The sequence below is a fragment of the Camelus bactrianus genome, chromosome 9, assembly GCF_048773025.1.
Source record: "Camelus bactrianus isolate YW-2024 breed Bactrian camel chromosome 9, ASM4877302v1, whole genome shotgun sequence".
NCBI lineage: Eukaryota > Metazoa > Chordata > Mammalia > Artiodactyla > Camelidae > Camelus > Camelus bactrianus.
Genome location: NC_133547.1, coordinates 31,511,361 through 31,533,318, shown reverse-complemented (window position 1 = coordinate 31,533,318; position 21,958 = coordinate 31,511,361). Strand labels below are relative to the sequence as shown.

Below are 21,958 nucleotides of genomic sequence, written 5' to 3'. Positions count from 1 at the left end.
GTAGGAACTGTCATTGATTATCAAAACATATTTCAAATTTGTGAAATATCTTTGTTTTAAAATATGCTGTGGTATTGAGTCTGGCACGCTGAGACAAATCAAGGAAATTTGATTAAGATTTGGAATAATTGATAGAGACTGATAGAGTTGTAGCTAAACTTCCCCTCCCCAACAAAAAAAAAACCACAAAATAGAAAATAGGATTTTATGTGCATGAGTATAAAAAGGAATTTTGACTTTTAACTTTTTTTAAAATTCAGTGTTAAGCTTAGTTTTTAGTCATTATGAGAATGGCTGACAGAGTGAATGATTAATTAGTATCTTTTGTTTGCGAAAGGAGCCGTGAGCGCTCCAGCCAGGTGTCTTATCCTTTAACTACTGAGAGAAGCTGAAGGAAGCCTTTCCGTAACGATGTGGGGAAGTTTTCTTACAGAGTTTGACACTTATGTTCTAAAATACTGTAAAAACCAGTAAGTGCTCCTTTAACTGCCAGATACCTTTTTCTGTATAAAGAGCATTTCTCAGTATGTCAATGATTAAAAAAAATATTGTAGGAGGAAAATAATACGTTTATATAGCGTTAGGATTTCAGATGAATGAAAGGTTATGACAGGGTGTTAAGAACATGGTACAGGACATTGTATTAATCTGCATGGTCAGATTTATTAGAATTTGAAGTCCAGGTTGAATTTTTAGGTCAAATACTTATTGTGAACTCAGGGAAAATTACTTATCTCCCTACTTTCATTTAAGAAAAAAAGATGGCATCTATCTTACAAGATTGTGGTAGGAACTGAATAATATTTGTATGTGAAAATCTCTAACATGGTAATTATTCAGTATTTTTTGGTAAGGAATTATTAACTTCCCTCTTCATTCAGTATGGTAAATGCTGTACAAATGATTCCTATTTTTGTAGCTGGTGTAATGTATTGAACACCTGCTACCTACCAAACACGGTGACAAGTATTGGGTAAGAGAGGGCCCTTGCTATGACCTTGCCTTTTAGAAGCTCTTCATCTAGGACCAAAAGCAGATACATGAAGAAACAAAACAAGACAAGACAAAAGCCTGGGCAGAATTCAGTGTGGTTAGTGCTGCAGCCTGTGCAGTTCAGGAAGAGAATTCAGCATGAGAAAAAGCAGGAATGCGGGCATGTACATGGCAGGTCTGGGGACATATAATAAACTCAGTGTGGCTACAGTGGAGCCTACATTACACGAAGAGCGATGTGAAAGAGACAAGGCAATTCGATGGGGATTAGGCTGTGGAAATTTTTGAATTCTGTGCTCAATATCTGAGGTGTAATAGTAGGAACTCACCAATGCTTTGTACTTGTTTTGTAATTAATAAGATGAAATCCGAAAAAGAGATCCCATTTGTTACATTTGTGGTCTCCCAAACATTTATCATCACAGGACCCCTGTATCCTATGTGAAAGTAAAAAACTTAAATGAAGCATCTATTAAGAATTCTTATTTATTTAATTAAACCTCATGAGAAAAAGAGGGAAATAAAATGTCCAAAGTTTGAAGGAGAAAGTGTTTTGGCTAAAATTATATTTAAAGTAGCACTCCTGACTTCAAGCATGAGGCAATATTAGAATTACGATCCACGCTAGCTAAAATTTCCCCAGATATTCCAAAATTCAGTGGTGATGTTTCGATTGTAATTAGTGCATAGCCCACTCGTTCAAGGTCTGCAAAAACTTAAAGGAAATAAAGACAAAAAGAGAATAATGATATCTTTTGAAAAGTTTATAAAATGTCTAAACAAAGTCAGAATCATCTCTATTTTAGGAAAACTTGGATTCACTCATTTGTCCATATTATTTGCTATCTGATGAAGCATCATGCTTAAGTGTTTATGGAAACAGACTTCCATATAGAGAGAAGATATTTTGAGGTATTTAATAGAAAATGTAATCTTTCCCCAGACATTTAAGGAACTCTATTGTAGGGAGTGTTTTGTTGAGGAATCATGGTAGCAATCATGAAAGGTCAGGGATTGTTGTTCTTTAAAGCCTGCAGCTTTTTAGATATTTACCAGCTGTGTACAATGTAGGCTGTCCCACATCGCTCTGCCTGTGGACCTCAACTCAGGAGGGGGGTTCTTTCCAGGTTGAGAGGGTAATTGAATCACCAGACTTAATGAGCCTTGAGCCTTTTTGAGAAAAGGATGTCACTTGTGTTGTATTGTGTTAGGTTTCTATGATTCAGTGGAGTTTAGGCCAAGACTTCCATTCTTTATTTTCCTACAAACTGGATTACAGCTCTTGTTTCCAAAGGTACGCTCGAGTCTATTGTACCTCCTCAGTCAGGTTTTCGCTGTTTCGTTCATGCAGGCTGTTGTTTGCAATTGTATCTCTCAATCGGAAGAACAAGCTTCAGATTCATCAAACTGTGAATACTGGGTTACATTTTTTGATAGTTTTCTTTTGAAAAAATGGTACTTTATATAAGAATGCGTAAGGTCACTATATAAATATAGTGAAAAGATAACAACAATTTTGTTAGTTTCATGATGATTTATTTTAAACAATAGTTATTTTTTCTTTCAAAATTGCACATTAAATTGTAAAGCATTGATTCTTCAAGATATTTTCATATTTTATAGAATCTGTGTACTTAGATTTGTATGGATTCTATATGTAGATAAATAAATTTAATAATATATATCAGAAAAAAGCTGACTCAATGACTCAAGATAAAGGACTCTAGCTTATCATTCCTCTTGAAAGTAACTAGAAGTCAGAGGAGCAACAGAATTTAACTAACAGAATTTTTGATAAATATTATTGATAAAATTATTTTTATTTCAAAAAGTTGTCTTGATATATGTATGTATGTATATGCATGTGTATATACAGACACATGCAAACACATGACACAAAAGTTACAAAGCAGATGTACAGTCAATAGGTTTAGTCCATCCTCCTTATTGGTTTGCTTTTCAATTTCAATGGCTTAGTGGTTTATACTTCTGTCAAATAAAATGTTGATCATTTTCAGAATAATTTTCTAAAATCATAGCTCTAATTATATTGCACCCTTGTTCAGAAAACTCCAGTGGCTCTCCATTGCCTGGAAACTAATGTCCAAATACATAACCTATTATGTAAGCCAATTGGGCTTCCTCCCACTACTATGACAGAGAAGTAAGTAGACAAAAATGTATGAGAAAGTGCACAGTTTATTACCCACTATTTTAAAAAATTAATATATTAGATAAATAAAAGAAAAATGTAGTGATGAGGTTCCCTTTGGTACCCAAGGCTAGTTTCCTCACTTTTATTGCCAGATAACTATGAGCACCCCTCTCCATCCCAAGAGGATTGACAGAAAACTTACTCCTGCCATAAGATGGTGTTCAAGTGAACACAGCTTTTAAAAACTCTTCTAGAGGACTAACAAGCCATTACCTGCAGGTATAAATCTGCCATTTGGTTTAAATAAATAATTCTGAACTTGTGTGTCAGTTTCCCTTACAGTTGAGATGCCAATTTTTGAGTAATGTGAAGAGATGTATTTTTTTTTCCCTAGGACTGAATATATTCTAAACTTTACAACAGTTAAATATTATGGGTCTGTGTCATTTGGGGACCCAGTCTGAGTGGGTCTTGTGGCATAGACTAGGTACTATATTTCTAATTAGCTCTTCCCTGTCTCATAAGATAATGTTTTCTGTATATTAATTCTATCCTTTTAAAACTTAATCAGATTGTATTGTTAATGCTTTATTAGTCAACACTGGATTAATGTTACTCAAATTTTTGCCAGTTTTCTTTAGTTTTTTTTTTTTTCCCCATGTTGGGATTTCCATGGGAAAGCAGCTTACTTTCATTAGAATAAATACTTTAAATCTTCCTTTGGTAAGGATATGTGTTGACCAAACCTTTTAGTTTCTGAAACTGTTTATGTGTTTCTTCACTCTTGAAAAATGCCTTGATTATATATAGAATTTAGGGTTGGCAGTTATTTTTTTCCACCTCTCAGAAAATATCATTTTAATGTCTTTTGTCATGCACTGATGCTATGGGAAAGCAGCCTAATTATTGCTCACTAGAGAGTAATAATGTCTTTGGAGGGGGAGTGATTTAAACAGCCTTTTATCTTTGGTGTTGAATAGTTTTACAGTGATTTATCTAAGTCTGGGTTTCTTTTATTTTGCTTGATTTTCATTGTGATTCTTGAATCTGTAGATTGATGTCTTTCATCGTTTGGGAGAATTTCCCATTGTCTTTTTCCTCTTTATGGAGCTCCCCTTAGATATGCTAAACCTTCTTACTTTATTTTCAGTGAATCAACTTATTTCTCAAACTTGAATCTCTTTGATTTTTAGTGGTTACATTTTAGATAATTTCCTTCAATTCTACTTTCAAGTTACTACTACCTTCTTCACCAATTTAAAACATGTCTTTAAAATGGTCCACTGAGTTTTGAGTTATAATTTTATCTTTCATTTCTGGTAGCTCTTTTTTTAATATTAAGAAAAATCTCTGCTATTTTTTTATTCATTTTTCCAGTCTACCTGTAATTTCTTAAAAAAATACATACAATTACTTTTTTTTTGTACTCTGAGGATTTCATTATCCAAAGTTTTTGTGAGTCTGATTATATTTTGTGTGATGTCTACTGGTTCCACTCGTAATATTTTGTTTCTTTATATGTTTGATTTTTTTTTTTTAACTCTGGTTGTTCATTTTCTTTGAGGCTTTATCTGTGGAAATTCTGGGAGAACTGTGATGAAAACATGTGTCTTTAGAAGGAATTTACATTTGCTATGTTATGAAAGGCTCTGAAAATAGAAGCCTCTGTTTACCTGGTTTAACAAATGCCCTTAAGATGAATCCACTTATTTCTGTGGCTTGCTGGCTTGTCATTTTTAGTCCCCGGACATGAAAGCTCATGGATGCATTCACAGTGATTTTTCAAAAAAGCACTTTACATAAAATTTTAACTTTTTGAATTAGAAGAATCATACTAGATAATTATTTCATAACACGTGTGGAAAAGTGCGATAAATATTTAAGATAAATGGGTAGTCTAGAATGATTGAAACATACATTTTTGTTGGTAAATACTGAAATAGTAATTGGGAATGCAAATGGAAGAAAAAACTTTTGAAAAATAACACAAAAAGATTTGCTACATCAGTTATTGAAACTTACTATAAAGCTACTACAATTAAGGCAATACAGTGTTGGTACAGGAATACACGTTTCTGGAACAGATCAAAGTCTGTGAACCAAGAAAATACGAAAACATAATATATAATGAAGAGGACATTTTAATTCAGTGGAAAATGATGAATTCTAAATGGTTCTGCTATTAATTTGACTCTACTTTTAGAAACTTCCATCACATCCTCTAACATAAATTTTAGGTAGACAAAACTTTTAAATATAAAAACAAACAGATTTCAGAATAATTTTGAAGCTGTGAGCTATGTGAGAGAACATTTGACTACACACATTTTAAAATGTATTTAAAAATAAAAACTAATCAAACTTGAAACCAAGTGAATTTTTTTTTGTTCTGGATGTTCAAGCTAAGTGGTAACTTCTAAAGTTCCTAAAAATTTAAATGAGAACCGTAACCCAATCCTATATATTCACGGGCAGTTATAAACATTAGAAATAGAGCTCATGCAAATGATTAATAACCACATTAGCAATATTCCACTTCCACACTAGTGAGAAATATGCACCTCAAAGGGTGGGGCACCAGTTTTCTCTCATCAGATTTTTAAAGTTAAAAAGTTAAATAACCTCCTATGATATTTAGCAGGAAGGAAACAGGAAGTCTTGTACAGTGGAAATATATTTGAAAATTTCAAATATACATACTACTCTGCCAGCAGTGCTTTGCTACGTGTTCTTCCTAGAGAAATAAAAGCACTACCATGTAATGGCATATGTACAGTGACGTTTATTATAGCAGCTGCAGCATTGTTTGAAGTAGCAAAAAGCTTGAGACCATTGTAGTTCCCCTCATTAGGAAAATGGTCAAATCTGTCAGGCTCTGTTTATGTAATGGAATGTTATGAAACTATTCAGCATTATTATATTTAATGATCCGGAGGGATATCCCTATTAAATGAAAAATTAATATGAGTAGCATAACACTATCTTTAGAAAAAATTCTAATTTATAAATAGACTAAACATGGCATAGAAGGATGTAACTTAAACTTTGGATTCCTCAGTTGACTGAGGTTGAGGGAGAGGTAAAGAGAGGTTACTCGCATTTTTCTTATGTATCTCCATATTATTTTACTTCTATAATGAGCATGTACATTTATAGTAAAAATAATAAATTAGAATTCAATAGTAAAATGAAGTAAAATAAAGCTATGGGGTTACAGAGTAACATGTGCAGGCCTTGTTCTAAGTTTTTATCTTGGCGTAAAGAGTGAAAGATTCAGAGTTGTTTTTTTTTTTCTAAATGACGAATAATTCCAAATCTGTTTCTTGAATAATATGTTTTCCCACTATTCTGAAATGCCACATCTATCATATACTTAATTCCATATTTATTTAGTTCTATTTCAAACCCTCTATTCGTCCTATCAATCTGTCTATCTTTGACAGGACCAGGGTATTTTCATATGTTGTGTAATATACCCTGTCATTGATTAAGGTCATTCCCCTGATACTATATTTATTTTCAGAATATCCTAACTTATTTCAACGTGTAAAAACTAGTTGTATGAAATGGAGAGAAGCTCTACAAAATAATTACTGAGTGTAATAACATTAATTTCCATTTATTAATGCAAATGTATGCTTATCTTACCTCATTTCTTTATCAGTTGGTATAATATTAACTAAATTTTCTAGAATTCAGCCTTTAATTTTAGTATATAACTTCTCAGTTTTGAGTCTGGCAAATGGTAGGATGCTAAATTTGCTAGTGCTGAAGACAACAGAGTGTAATATTATTTTCAAAATGTCCCATCTTTTCTAATGTATTGTGCTGGAAAAGGTAGATGGATGTTACATTGTCTGTTGAATCATTAATGCTTATGCAAAATCTGTCCTGTTTCTGTTTTATAATGTATGTCTTCGGGGCTTTAAAAGGTTACATTTTTACTTTTAATCACAGCCAATATGTGTAATGGTAACTGCTTTTCTTCATATTTACTTCAAAAGATAAGCATTTAGTTCTGAAAAACCTTCGATAACATAAAGTGTAGTTACTCAAACTATTACAAAATGTTAAGCAGTATAAAATCTAAAGTAATGTAAGTATAACTAAATGAGAAAAAATATTGTACATATCAAGCCAATTTCATATGAAACAGATAAAACGACATTGTTTGTAGTTGTGTATATGTTTAGGCACACTTAAACATGTGCCATTGTAAATACTATAAAATTTTAATTATTTTAAAAACAGAACATTGGTATAGAGTCTACATATGTATATGTAAATTAAACTGGAATGACAGCCTTTTTCTTTAATATAATCAAGACAAAGAAAACTCTATATAAGCATGTAAGATACTACTTAGAATATTTGTGAATATTAGTAAGTAAAGTACAATAGCACAGAATCTAGACAAATGGAATTTTAATCTAATTAACCATCTCATTATATAGAAAAGAAATTTGAAATCCAGCAAGGCTAATGGCTTATCCCAGATCACACAACCCCTTCATAATGTAACTGAATTTTCCTGAATTCTTGTCCCGTTTGCTCTTGTGTGCATCAAACTCCACTATTAGTGAATAAAGTGTGTATATGAAGAGTTATTATTAAAACATAAAGGGCTAAATAAGTAACACATTTGCCATCGTGAGTTTTATAACTATTACTATCATCTTGAGTGGTGGGCAGAACGTGTAACACAGTAGACTTAAGCAAATCTGGGTTTTATTTTTTGAAAACTATTTTGATAAATTGAAGAATTTCAAGTAAATTATTATAATCAAAATTAATTGTAATTTTGAAAGTCGTAATGGGCTTAAACTAATGCACTTGGAATGGAGACTTTCCTGGTTAATCTATTTGTACCCACTGTACAGACTGTGGCTGACAGTTGGTTTTATGAACCGTATATAATAACGTATTATGGTAGACAAAAAAACACCCTGTCAGTTAAGAAATCTCTTATTTCTGTCAGTGAGGCACAAACCTTCACAAAATAGTCTGACTTTATTTTGTTTGAATAGAAGAAAATGGAGTGTCAAATCATAGTCTACCTCTAATAGCAAAAGAGATAAATTCTGTCTTAAGTTATTATTATGCATATGTGTATGTATGATGTTCAACAGTCATTGAGTTTGTTTTAAATTTTATTAGGGGGAAGATTATTTGGAGTGACATTATTTGAACTCTTTCTTACCTTCAGATGTTTATATTTTAATTTTGCTGTTACACATCTGTGTCATTGAGAATACAAATTTATTTCTAAAACTTGGCCAACAATTTAATGAACTTGAGTTTTTTTGCCTTTTCTAATAACAATTTTTAAAAAGCAAACAAACAACAAAGCCGCCACGGTTTTTCTCTTTTTAGCCAAGTATTAGTAACCAGTATATTTAAATTATATCAGAGATGGAGTAAGTCTCAATTATTTGCTGAGTAGGCAATCATACATGTGATGTAGCTTTGTTTTTAGTATAACATCTTTCAGAAGAGGAAGAAGACATATGAAGTGCAATAAGACATCCAGACACCAAATTTCTTGTTCAAACTTTTAGACACCAGATGCCCTTTTAGTGTATAATGTGTGTACAGTTTTGTTCAAGTAAAAATAATCCTATTTAAGCCATATTTCTGTTTATCTTTAAAAAGATGCAGTTTAGTTGGGTTGTAAGGAAAAATAATCTCGATGAAAAATAAAATTTATAATATAAAATTAGAAATTGTTTAGCATTTTTATGTAGTATATGAATAAGGGATTCTAGCAAATTAATTTTCCTCTACCTTCAATAATTTCTCAAATTAAAACATTTCCATTTGCTTGCAAGTTATACAGTTTTTATAAATGACACTTGAAGATTTCTACTTTCACATTTCTTCTTAGCTTTCATGCTAATGTTTTGATGATGACTCTAACATATGTGTTTCTATATTTGCACTGAAGTTTAGATGCAGAAAGGCATCTTATCTCCTTGAAGAAATTATATGAATTATAGTATATTATTATATATGATCTCTAGCACACACTAAATGAAATAATTTTGTATTCTATTGTTTATTTTTGTGTTTCTTAATATCTAAGAATGAAAAATTATATCTCTATAAATTTCTTACAAGATCTATTGCACATCTTAGTATTTTATCTGGATAAAGTGGCCTTTTAATTTTCACAACAGCTATTCACATTATTTACTTTAAATTGGTCATTCAAACCTGTGAAGTAATTTATACTTTTTGAATTTTATATCAATGTTTATTTTTGATATTTAAAGATAAATGCCAATCAGTTGAGTTTCTAGTAGTATATTCTTCTGCCTGCTCAGAGGTAAAGGGTATAGATTAGTCAAGATTTCTGAGCTTGAGAAAAATTTTTAAATTAATAAAATTCATGTGTCAGAAAAATATACAAGTACTGTAAATTTATATTAACAAATACAGTGATCAAAAGAGTTCAGTACAAAGAAAGGACATTCTGGCATCATGCTTCTAGATGGAAAATAGTGAAAAACTGTTAAAACTTTTTAAAGGAAATTTTATTTAAACAATGATATCAGGTATGAAAAAGAAGGACATCATTATAGATGAAAATTGGATTCCATTTATCTAAAACAATCTAGAGGCAAAAATACTAATTCTTCATGCATATCTCGTGCTTACCAAAGACCTCTCACATAGTAGATGCTCAGTAAATACTACATGCTTGGTGAACTGAATACAGGTACACACTGTAAGTTATCTTAAGTAACTCATGGGGACAGTTATAAGTTCTCAGGTCAATTAAATAGAGAAAAGTGGCCAGGGTGCAGAAACTGAAGCAGAAGTGACATTTTTATGTTTCTCTACTGTGTATAAAGAATTATGCCTCTATTTACATGCCTCCATGCTGTTTCTTTTTTATGAGTTAGTAGATTGATGATAGTTTTTCTTTCTATACATTTTGCTCTTTTGCTGTCTTTCTTAATCTACTACCGTATGTGAGTTTTCTTTGATAAATAAATGTTCATCTTAAACTCTTAGAATTAACATTTTAAGAAAAAAATTCAGGGAGGAAAAGCCTAGGGTGTGGGGTGGGACTTAAATGTATTAAATTATTCTGTGCCCCATAACGTACTAGACATCTTATCTGTGTCAAATGTTTTTTAAAAAAATTACTGTAAATATGACTAATTAAGAAGGAATTTTGATCTGCAGTTCTTAAGTGATGAAGCTGAGGTTAAGAGAGACTACATTTTCCCCCAATCATATGGTATAAGCATGATTCAGATCCAGGGGTGTATGGCTCCAAAGCCCATGTGTGTGTGTGTGTGTGTGTTCTCTAGTTTAGGACCTTAAGGTCAGATAAAAACTTTATTTTCTACAAGAAAAATTTCTTTTTATTTCCTGACACATTAGTGAGACTAAAATAAATTCATAGTTCTAAAGTCTAATCATGTAAAACTTCTCTAAAATGTAATGTATGTGGTATTTTGAAGGGAGGATTTTTCAGAATAAAACCAGCCAAGCTTATTCTTTGTCTCCATTTGCCTCCAGAAGCAGGTGAGCACTGTGAGGGCAGAGATTTTTGTGTATTCTGTTCGTGGCTCATCCCCCTCTCTCCTTTGCAAATACGTGAAGATCTGTAGGTTGTTTACTGAGGGATGGGGCCAGCCTGGCAGAGTGCTCCTGTGCCTGCACTTTTTGTATGTGCTACTAGAGATATTTTCTATTTAATGAATGTACATCATGACACTCACCATTATATAGCTCAATCCAGAAATATAAGTAATGTTAATTCACCCTTCTCACACATGCAAACTTACTGAAGTTTAGCCCAAGTATTTTTTAAATGCAACAGATTGGAGTTTATCTTGGAAGGGTGCTTCCATCTGTGAAAACGCTCACTGGAAAGAAGGAAGAACACTTGAAAATAAATCTACCAGCTGTATTGATAATGCCGTAGTGACATGAAGGCCTGAATATGATAGGACTATTTGTTAAAATAGTTATACCATATGAGAGAATTGGTGGCTTGTGAGTTTTTCATGTTTCTTGATAACAAATTTAAAAATTGTTAAAGTGTAGAGGAATGACACTGATGCAGTTTCAAGCTATAACTTAAAAAAACAACAACAAAGAATCAAAGTTATCTTAAAATTAACTCACATAATAAATAGCACATATTGTACCTTAGGGTGTGCTTTCAAAACTCCAGTGAGAATAGAAACTTCAATGCCAGCAAAATGTTGGGTAAGTTTATGGATTGGATAACATTCAATGCCTATTCTTTTGTGTTCATATAAAAACAACAAACATATCAAGCATCATTTTTCTCTTTTAGATTTTTGTTCAAAGAAGGGTAAAAGTTCTCATGCCTTATGCATAAAATAAACCTGTGCAAAAAAAATCACATATTTATTTTTCATCCTTGCTAACCTAGCCCTGTACATTTTTTTTTTTCTCACAAGACTGAAATGCTTGTGACTACATAACGTGAAGAAACCAGTTGAAGTCGTTGTGTATTTTCTAGAAGGAGACTGCTGAGGTGTCTTTAAAGTACCCTTCTAAATTTAAATTTTATAACCTTTACTTTTAGGAAGTTTAAGAGCTCACGGAATAGGAGTCAAACCTCTTGTTTAGACGGAGGGCTCAGGAAGTCGTCACACTTACTCTGAAATAATTGATATTGATCTTGGTGTTCTTGATGGAAAGAGTCAAGGAGGTGTTCCTTTCTAATAGGTTTCTGAATGTCTCCCACTTGGAGTACCCAGATCGCTACACGTGGCATCACCCACCATTTCTTCAGAGTTATTTGTGAGAAGTGATTGCAAAGGTGACTTCTGAATCATTGTTGAATGTTGGCTCAGCCTGTTTTCAAAACCATGTTTCTATATTCTGTGATAATTTTTTTTTTTTTTGGTTTCAATTGTGTCTTCTTCACATTCTCTATATTTCCACTCCCTTTCTGAGAATTTCCACATCATCCATACAGTAGTCTTCCCAGCTAGTTCCTTAACACTGGCACCCTTCTATTAAAAAGCTTCAATTAAATACCAAACCCTTATATTGACAGTGAAGAGTCTCCATAATTTGGTCAAAGCACATTTTCCAAAAATATCTCCTAATCATCATTTCCTATGTGAATGAATGAGCTACTGTAGCCAAATTGCCAAGTCGTTGTGTCAAGATATAGTCTGACTTCTTTGATTACTTGCTCATATCGATCCACCATGAATTGTGTGTTATTCCCTCTCATCTCCTAGTCCTGTCTCCTCCAGAATCATTTCAGTTGCCACCAGTTTTAAAGTTGATTCTAAATCTTAGCCTGAAATGACTTCTTATCCAGTAGCACAAGCATTTTGATGTCAGGGAGCATATGTTTGCCTTTAAAAATATTCTCATGATGATTTTTTTATTTTTATTTAGTAAGTCTTATTAATTTTTAAAAAAATGTATAGCCTACAATTTTATTTTGATGTGAAGGTTGCACTTGGAGTCATGAGCATGTTGAAGAATCACTAGACAGCTTCATTGTCAGTGATATTCTGTGATAACTTGGGCCCTACCAGCTTGACGGTTATAGCACATCATGAACCAGAAGTGTAATTGTAAATGTTTTACTTGTTGCATTAAAAATATGTATCTATTTTTCTTCTTGTGTCATTATTTTATGTGCAGTCTTGAAACCCAATTTGGGGCTCATAAAAGAATCACTATTTTTTTGGAAAGATCTTTAGGCTTTTGATTAGATTATATTCTTTTTGTACTGTTTTTTTTTTTCCCTCAAATATCCTTAGACATTACCTACAATTGACATTTTTTCCCCATGATACTGTTTTATGTTGTAAAGACACTTCTAATTATGCAATAGGAGTTTTTTGTCAGTGAGTCAGTCAATGAATATTTGTTCATCAGTCATGTCAGATGTTCCTGAGGTGTCAAGTAAGATGAGGAAAGAACACAGACAATGACTTTGAGATGTTCTCTAGCAGTGATTAACTGCTTGCTTAGGTACAGATGTTGAGTGAGGGGACAGTGGATTTAAGCAGGAACTAAGGATGTTTGCTTAGGAATAGATCAATTAATTTTAAGTTAATAACTGTTCCTTATGGCCATTATTAAGTAAAATTATCCAAAACCAGAAGCTAAAGCCAAGGAGGTAAATCTGTATATGTTTACAATTATCATACTAAAATATTTTTTAAATAAATAAGGTGACACTTAAGTATTATTTAATTTGTAGGGAAAAAACTAACTTTTGGTTAAAATTTCAGACTGCAAATTTACATCTTAACTTTTAGATTTGTGTACAATAGAGATACAAATTATTTCCGTTCAGTAAAAAAGATAACTTCAAAAGTTATGTTTTATTGCCTCCTAGGATATTGTCCAGTTCCGCATCTAATTTAGCAGTCTTATTCAAATACCCCTTTATTTAATTGCCTATATAATTCCCAGTCCTGTAAGTATACTTGTTAAAGAGTAACAGCCTTACTGAGATACAATTCGCATCCCCTACAATTTGCTAATGTAAAGTGCACAGTTCAATGATAATGAATATATTTGCAGAGTTACAGTCATTACCACAAATCGAGCATAGTTTTATCATCCCCAAATGAAACCGTGTGCCCATTAGCAGCCGTTTTCCATTTCTTCTCAGACCCCCAGCCATCGGCAACTACCAGTCTGCTTTCTGTCTCTTTAATTTTGCCTATTCTGGATATTTTCTATAAATGGAATCATGTGATATTTGGTCTTTTGTGAATGGCTTGTTTCACTTAGCATCATGTTGTCAAGGTTCAGCTATACTGTGGCATGTATCATTACTTCATTCCTTTTCATTGCCAAGTAATATCAATTGTATGGATATCACATTTTTTCAGTCTTTCATCAGTTGATGGGCAGTTGAGTTGCTCCTGTGTTATGGCTTTTAGGAATAATCCTGCTGTGAACATGAGTGTACAAAGTTTTGCGCGGAGATATGTGGTAATTTTCTTGGGTGTACAGCAAAGCGTGGAATTGCTGAATCTCATGGTAACTCTATTTTTGAACCTTATGAGGAACTGCCAAACTATTTTTCAAAGCAGCTACATCATTTTTCCAGTCCCATCAGCAGAGTATAAGGGTTCCAGTTTCTTTACATCCTTGCCAGCACTTTTCATTATATCTCTTTGACAACAGCCATCCAAGGTACAGCAATTCAACTTCACTCTTTTGCGTGTGGTTTTCTGGTTACCACAGCATCACTTGCTGAGAATTTCTTTACCTGTTGAACTGTCTTGGAACCCCTTTAAAAAATCAGTTGAACGTACATGCAAAGGTTCTGTCTGGACTCTCAGTGCTACTCCATTGATCTACATGTTTATCCTTACGCCAGTACCACATTGCCTTGTTACCATAGCTTTGCGACAGTTTGTGAAATCACAAAATGTGATTCTTCCACGTTTGTTCTTATTTTTAAAGGTTGTTTTGGCTACTGAATCCCTTGGATTTTCATATGAACTTTAGAGTCAGCACGACCATTTTTGCAAAAACATCAGTTAGGATTTTGATAGAGGTTTCACTAAAGCTATCGATCAGTTTGGGAGTATTGCCATCTTGGTAAGCACTCTTCTAACTCATGATCATGTTTCCCCATTTAGTTAGGCCTTTAGTTTCTTTCAACAGTGTTTTGTTGTTTTCAGAAACTATACTTTAACATTTTTTAGTAAATATATTCCTAAGTAATTTATTTTTGATGCTCTTATAAATATAATTATTTTCTTGATTTTATTTTTGGTTTGTTCCTTGCTAGTGTAGAGAAGCACCAATTAATTTTTATGTATTAATCTTACATCCTGAAGGTTGCTGTGTTTCTTTTTAGTGCTGTATGAGGGTTCTCCAGAGAAACAGAGTACATCATACATATACCAATGTATATATATGACACCGATGTCCCAGCTCAACCAGGCAGGCTCAAAAAGGGACACATTTCTCCTTCCTCCACCTTTTTGTGCTATTCAGGTCCTCAGTGGACTGGACAATGTCCACCCATATTGGGGAGGGCAATTTACTAAGTACACCAATTCAAACTAATCTTATCTGGAAAACCTTCACATACACACTCCAAAATACTGTTTATTCTGGGCACAGTATGGTACAGTTAAATTGACACGTAAAATTAAACATCACAGTGTTAATAGTTTTTTTTAAATAGATTTATTAGGATATTCTCTGTGCATGATTATTTCATGATAAGTAGAAATAATTTTACTTCTTCCTTTCCAATCTGGAGAGCGTTCACTTCTTTTGCTTGCCAAGTTATCTGGCTAAAACCTTCATACTGTGCTGAATAGAAGCACATCCTTGTATTGTTCCTGATCTTTGGGAGAAGCATTCAGATTTCAGCATAAAGTAAGATGTTAGCTGTGGGTTTTCCATAGAGGCTGTTTATCAGGGAGAATCAGTTGCTTTCTCTTTGTGGTTTGTTGTGAATTTTTATCATGAGTTGTGTTGGATTTTTGTCAAATGCTTTTCTGCATCTGTTGAGGTGATTGTGTGATTTTTATCCTTTATTCTGTTGATACAGTGTATTATATTAATTGATTTTTTGGGTGATAAACCAATCCTGCATTTCTGGGATAAATCTGATATGTATATTTTGGAAGTATTTGTGAAGAATTGATATAAATTTTTATTCAAATGTTTTGTAGAATTCATCGTTTAAGCCAAATCATCCTCAAATGCATTTTGAATCAGCTTTGCTATTTTAATGATTTCTTAATTTACTTAATGAGTCAAGTAAAATCTTTGGCACATGCTCCTTCTATATATGTAAGACAGTTCTATGCTAACTTTTGAAAATCATACTTTGTCAGTTTAGTGCTTTATTGTTGGCCCTTATTAGTGACACTAACAAACTGTCAGAAAGACATTGGTAAATATGACCAAATTTAGGGGAAGAAGTAGATCTTAATCTCTTGAATTAACAGAAAAAAGATTTTTACCTTATAATAACTTTTAATTGGACTGATAGATCAAAACTAAAGGAACTACAAACAAAAATTATGTGATGAAGTATAAAGCATAACTAATGTTGGGCTAGCTGCCTCCCCTACTATTTATAGTGAAAAAAGCTGTGTGTATGTGTGTCTTTTACATTGAGATATGTACTGTATGTATAAAAGAAACATTTACATGTGTTAGATGTGACTGTTCATTGCTAAGACACACTGAATAAGAGAAATATTGTTGAACTACCAGGAATGCTGTTAAAACCAAGCATTTAGATTTATTTTAAAATGTTTCAGTCAGTTATGGAATGCCAGTTTGATTCTTTTTTTAACAGATTACATACAGTATTCTGATTATGTTTTTAATTTTTTCATCTATTTTGTGAGTCTTTTTTTGCCTGAATTTTGATTAAAATTATTTTAAAGTCTTTTTAAATTAACTCCACTTTCTGGATCACCTGGGGCTCTGCTTCATTTATTTTTTTCTTTGATTATTAGACATTTAATTCTATCTCTTTTCATGCCTAGAGATTTTTAATTGAGTGCTGGACATCTTATATAAGATGGTTGGTGATAAATATTAAAGAAATTCCTCACAAAGTACCAGGAATACAGTAAACAGTCAACAAATAGTAAAGGTTATTGTTGCTGTTTGTTATTATTTGTATTCTATATAGAAATTTGTATTTTTGATTGAAATTAGTCATGGAAACAATGTATATATTTTCAGACCTTCAAAAGTACTTTAAACAAAAGCCAAAGGAAAAATAAATGTATTTATTTCATGTTGTTATGTACATTCTACCATCTCTGTTTTAAAATGTATTTTTAGAGCAAATTTATATTTATAAAAAATTGTGAAGATGGTACAGAGAATTTCCATATATACCTGTACACAGTCTCACTTATTATTAACATCTGACATTGTATAGCACATTTGTTACAATTAATGGAGCATTATTAATATATTATTATTAACTAACATTTATAGTTTCTTCACATTTCCTTTTTTTTTTTTAACCTCATGCTCTTTTTTTTGATCCAGGATTCTATCCAGAATAACATGTTACATTTAGTTTTCACATCTCCTTAGGGACTTCTTGACTGTTACAGTTTCTCAAGATTATCCTTATTTTGACAAAATACTTGACAGTTTTGAGGAATACTGGTCAGATCCAATTTTTAATTTTCATTAGAGAAAAAATGCTTCTGAAATATTCAACTTACTATTCGTTCTTGATTTAGTAAATAATGATGTATTTGTATAATTTATGAACAAGTTGGGTTCTAAAAATTCTTGATAAAATTAAAATTGTAAGTTATTCTTTAACAGTTAAATGTGTGGACAGGAGTGATGAGTGATGAACTTGTCAAGGTTTGGTCCAAGAGCGCTTTATAATGAGGTTTGTCTGCATCTTTGGTTAATAGGATGTACTGAAGGATGAAACTGAACACAGTGTTATAATACACAGTATCCATGGACAGGCCAGATGAAATGAAGGGAAGGAGAACCCTGGCTGCTTTTAATTTAGTTAAATGGAGGATAACCTGGAAGACCTGAGCATAATCTTTTTTTTTTTAACTTTTACTTTTAAGGTTTAGGTTTTAAGCCTGTTCAAGCAATCTACCTAACTCACTTTTGTTAAAACTGAAAAGAAGAATTTATGGCAGAATAGAGTTAGATGCCTTATAAAAGAAAGTAGTTACAGGGCATTTTTACTTTAAATTTCAATTTTCCAAAATTGATTAATTATTCATATATTAGTGTAGCATATATAGAATACTCCTCTATGTTAGTTACTTTCTAGTTACTACTTTATGACTCCTGATAGTGAACAGTATTATAACCTCTGCATCTTATGTACACCTTGACCCTCAATCCAATAACCTAATAGAAAAAAACTTAAGTCATAAACTGAATGTTTAAGAGGTACATTGTTTCACTAGAAATTTTTATTTTGTTTTCTTTTTGTAGAACTATTATGGAGCTGCTAAGATGATATTTTCTGACAACCCACTTGGTCTGACCTGTGGAATGGTATGTCCAACATCTGATCTTTGTGTAGGTGGATGCAATTTATATGCCACTGAAGAGGGACCAATTAATATTGGTGGATTGCAGCAGTTTGCTACTGAGGTATGTAAGATGTACGTATTGTCTTTCCCCCACCTAACCCACAAAAATCTTAAAATAACTTTAATCCTTGATGTTTTGTTGGTGTCTAACATTTTTAGTGTGATGTACAGCTAAAGTGTGTTTTGTGCCATTAAACAGTATTTTTATTCAACAACTTGGCTTCAGAAATGAAATTTTATAAAACCATATGTCAAATTAATTATAATCCCAGAAGTTTATTAAAATACTTTGAAAGTTATGTAAATTGGAGGATCTGAGAATAAAAGTTATTCACTAACTTTACAGTGGAGTGTGGCTAGGGGACCCCATTATTAAAAGGCTATCTTGCTTAACTGATTCTTTTCCCTGAAACTGTCCTTAACCTTCACAGCTTGAAATAATAGATCAGCATTCTTTTGTAATATTTTTGAGTAATAGGTGTTGTAGAATTATTAAAAACTCTGAAATTGAATAATATCCTTTAACATTGGATTTTGTAAACTTATCGATTAAAAACAGGTATGTTATTTGGGTGCAAGTTTATAATGAAATAAAATGAAAAAAATTTTTGCCTGTTTATCTCATAAGTTTGGTCCATGTCTTTCTTTTTTCATGAATCCTTTGTAACTGACTTTGATTCTCTAGGACATCATTTTCTCTCTGGGGTCTCCTTTTTGGAGTCAACTACCAGATCAATGCCTGTGTATCATTTAAATGATCAGTTTATATGGAGGTTGCAGCAAGATTTTGTAATCCTTGGGGTCCAGTTGGCTAGAAGACCAAATTAAATGCCTGTCAACACTAGATTTTTAGTTAATGACTTCCCTGTCTGCTTTCGTCAACTTAAACACAATGTGTTCTTTCTTTTTAGGACCCTTCCCATAATATTCCTCAAGCTTAAATCTCACTTTGCTTTTAGTAATAAATCAGGATTATTCCCTTCCTGCCTTCTGACAGGTTAATTCTAAGGAAAGGCTCCTGGGAATGAGAAAATAGAAACAATTTGAAGTTCTGAGTTGTTGCAATAAATTCTTGGATTTAATTTCTTTTCTTACCAAATTCAAAATTGCATTAGGCTTACCTGACCAGTGCAAGGTGTGATCTTTACAACCTGAGAAAATCCTTAGTTGATGGAGAAGCTTCACTTGAATTCTTTCACAGTTTTCTTTGGGGACCCATCTCCTCTTCATTAAACCAGGGCAAGCTTGCAAGGATGTAGTAAATGAAAGGTCACACATTATGTACATGAACGAACACTGCATTTCAAAACAAGATGAGTTAAAATAATATTGTTAGTTTTTCAGTGACCTGGACAAGAGAGATGGAGAGAAGGAAAGAGGGAGAGAGAGAGAGAGAGAGAGAGGGAACGTGAGTGAGACAGTGAGCGGAAAAAAAACCGGAGAAAGAGAGAAAGGGAAACACCATTTTTCTGAGAACTCTCCCTTGATTTTAATGAGGTTACTACCATGGCTTTCCAAAGCAAAGTCTATTTAAGACAGCATGCATTAGGGTGGTATTAAATTCATTTTAAGTGGATCATAGAATTTAAATAGGAATGTATCTTTATTACATTCCATGTATACTTTGTATAATGGTGGCCTCAAATATATTTATCAAATCATAAATAAAAAAATTTCCACTGTAATTATATAAAAAAGCTTTCCATTTTTTTTTTTAATTTGGCCACTTAGGGCAGGTTATTTTAGAAAGTTCTGTCAAAGGGTGGTTTACCTAAATTTACCCAGCTGTCAAAGCTGTTGTGAATATAAGCAGAAACAGACTCACAGATACAGAAAACAAACTTGTGGAGACAAACAAACAAAGGGGAGAGGGAGTTGCGGGAGGAAAATTAGGGGTACGGGATTAACACATACAAGCTACTATATATAAAATAGGTAAGCAACAAGGATATACCATATAGCACAGGGAATTATACTCAATTATCTTGCAATAACCTTTAATGAAGTATAATCTGCAAAAATACTGAATCACTATTCTGTACACCTGAAACTAACACACTATTGTAAATCAACTGTACGTCAATTTAAAAAAAGATAAGCAGACACAACGTTGGAAAGTGACTATAACTCAATAAAAAATGTTAAAAAAATATAAAAAAGATAAGCAAAACACAGTGTATTAACTGACTTCCAGTGAAAAGAAAAAGCATAAAGTGCAAAATACTATTATTCTTTCAAATTACTAAACTATTGATGTGAGTACTTAAGTCAAAACAAAACATGATGCAGATAATTTTATGTTTCAGTTGTTTGATAAAACAATGACTGATTTTTGACCTTTGAAGAAATAGAAATCTATCTTTCTACCAAATTAAGCAAAGGTTAGGAAAGCAGAGTAAAATAGTATGATATTTTTCAAAATTGTTTCTCCTGTAACTTGTTAGTGATTTTTAAAATATCAGCTCTGTAGTCTGCCATGATTGCTTAAATCTGTATCTTACACTTTTCTATTTGAACATGGGCGTATAATTTGGAGGGGCTGCAGTAGAAAAGGAATAAATCACACGAAGGGCAGCCGGCAGTAGAATCAGGAGACCAGCTACTTCTTTTTCCTGTCCCGTGTTGTCATTATTATTCCATCCTTTGCTGTCCCCTACATCTGCGGTGACCTTGCTGCAGACACTTCTGTATGCTTGTGGCACAAACAAGCCACGGGGTGATTCCGAATCTCTCTAGGAGGCAGTTTTTCCCAGTTCAATTAGGTATAACAATAGTGCTGCAACAAAATAATTTGGGAATAATAACTTGATGTGGATCTCCTTATCAGTCTCGTCAGGGTTTTAAAATTTCTCTATACAAATGTAACCCTTGAACACTTTATTTTGAAATGTGTTTGATCATTAATTGAATTTTAAAGAAATCATCTATTTGTCACATTTAGTGGACCAACTAGACTCTCATTGCCTCTCAAATTTAATTGATGAATTGTTGCAAAAGGATAGTGAAATGAGACTGCATCTTTCTACTCATTTCCTAAAGTTTAAAAATAACTGTAAGTAGATAATTAGGTGCACGTTAAGTCAGTTCCCTTCTAGTGATGTTAAAAGAGGTATAGAGGCGATTTGGAAAAATTAAAATTACAATTCCAGGGTTCTGAAGTTTGATTTTAAACGTTAAAATGAGTGAGGTTGAGAGGAGTGGTACTTAAGACTGCTGCCTCGATTATAAATTTTAGGAATACATTAGGTTATGCAATCAGTACCTAAAAACAGTATTTCTTGTTCACAGTAAACCTTCTATGAGATTATTTTAACACCCATTAAATATAGTGTTCTTGATACTTTGCATTTATTTTTTATACTTTTAGTTAAGAATGGAACTGACAAATAGAATTCCAAACTAAATCAGGTGACTCACTAGGAATAGAATTACTCTTTAGATTTTTCTTTAATTGTATCTCTCAGAGGGTTTTCAATCACCTCTCATTTGATATTACCCAGTTCTTGTACCACCATCATATACTATTTATACACCATCATATGCTATTTGTAGTTATTTCTGTATTTTATTGAGTAGACACAGTTCAAATCAAATGCTCATAATATAGCAAAAGTACATTGATATAATTCAAACAGCCAGGTGTTATGAGGTAACTATGTACAATTACTCAAATTACATGAGCATTTTTATTTTGCTCAAATCTTGTAATAAGTAGTTTTAGAGAACTGTGAAATAAGAAGGAATATGATTACTTGAGTTAGGATTA

General features: G+C 32.4%; 1 protein-coding gene across 3 annotated transcripts in view; it reads left to right on the top strand.

Annotated features, from left to right (window-relative positions):
- Window positions 1-21,958, top strand: part of DPYD (dihydropyrimidine dehydrogenase) — a 720,294-nt gene that overhangs the window by 167,797 nt on the left and 530,539 nt on the right. For all 3 annotated transcript variants that reach the window (XR_012509124.1, XM_074370016.1, XM_074370017.1), the window contains exon 5: window positions 18,092-18,253. Coding sequence is in view for 2 of the 3 variants with exons in the window: in XM_074370016.1 (XP_074226117.1) it covers window positions 18,092-18,253 (162 nt within the window). In the remaining variant the exon portion in view is untranslated. The remainder of the gene's footprint in view (window positions 1-18,091; window positions 18,254-21,958) is intronic.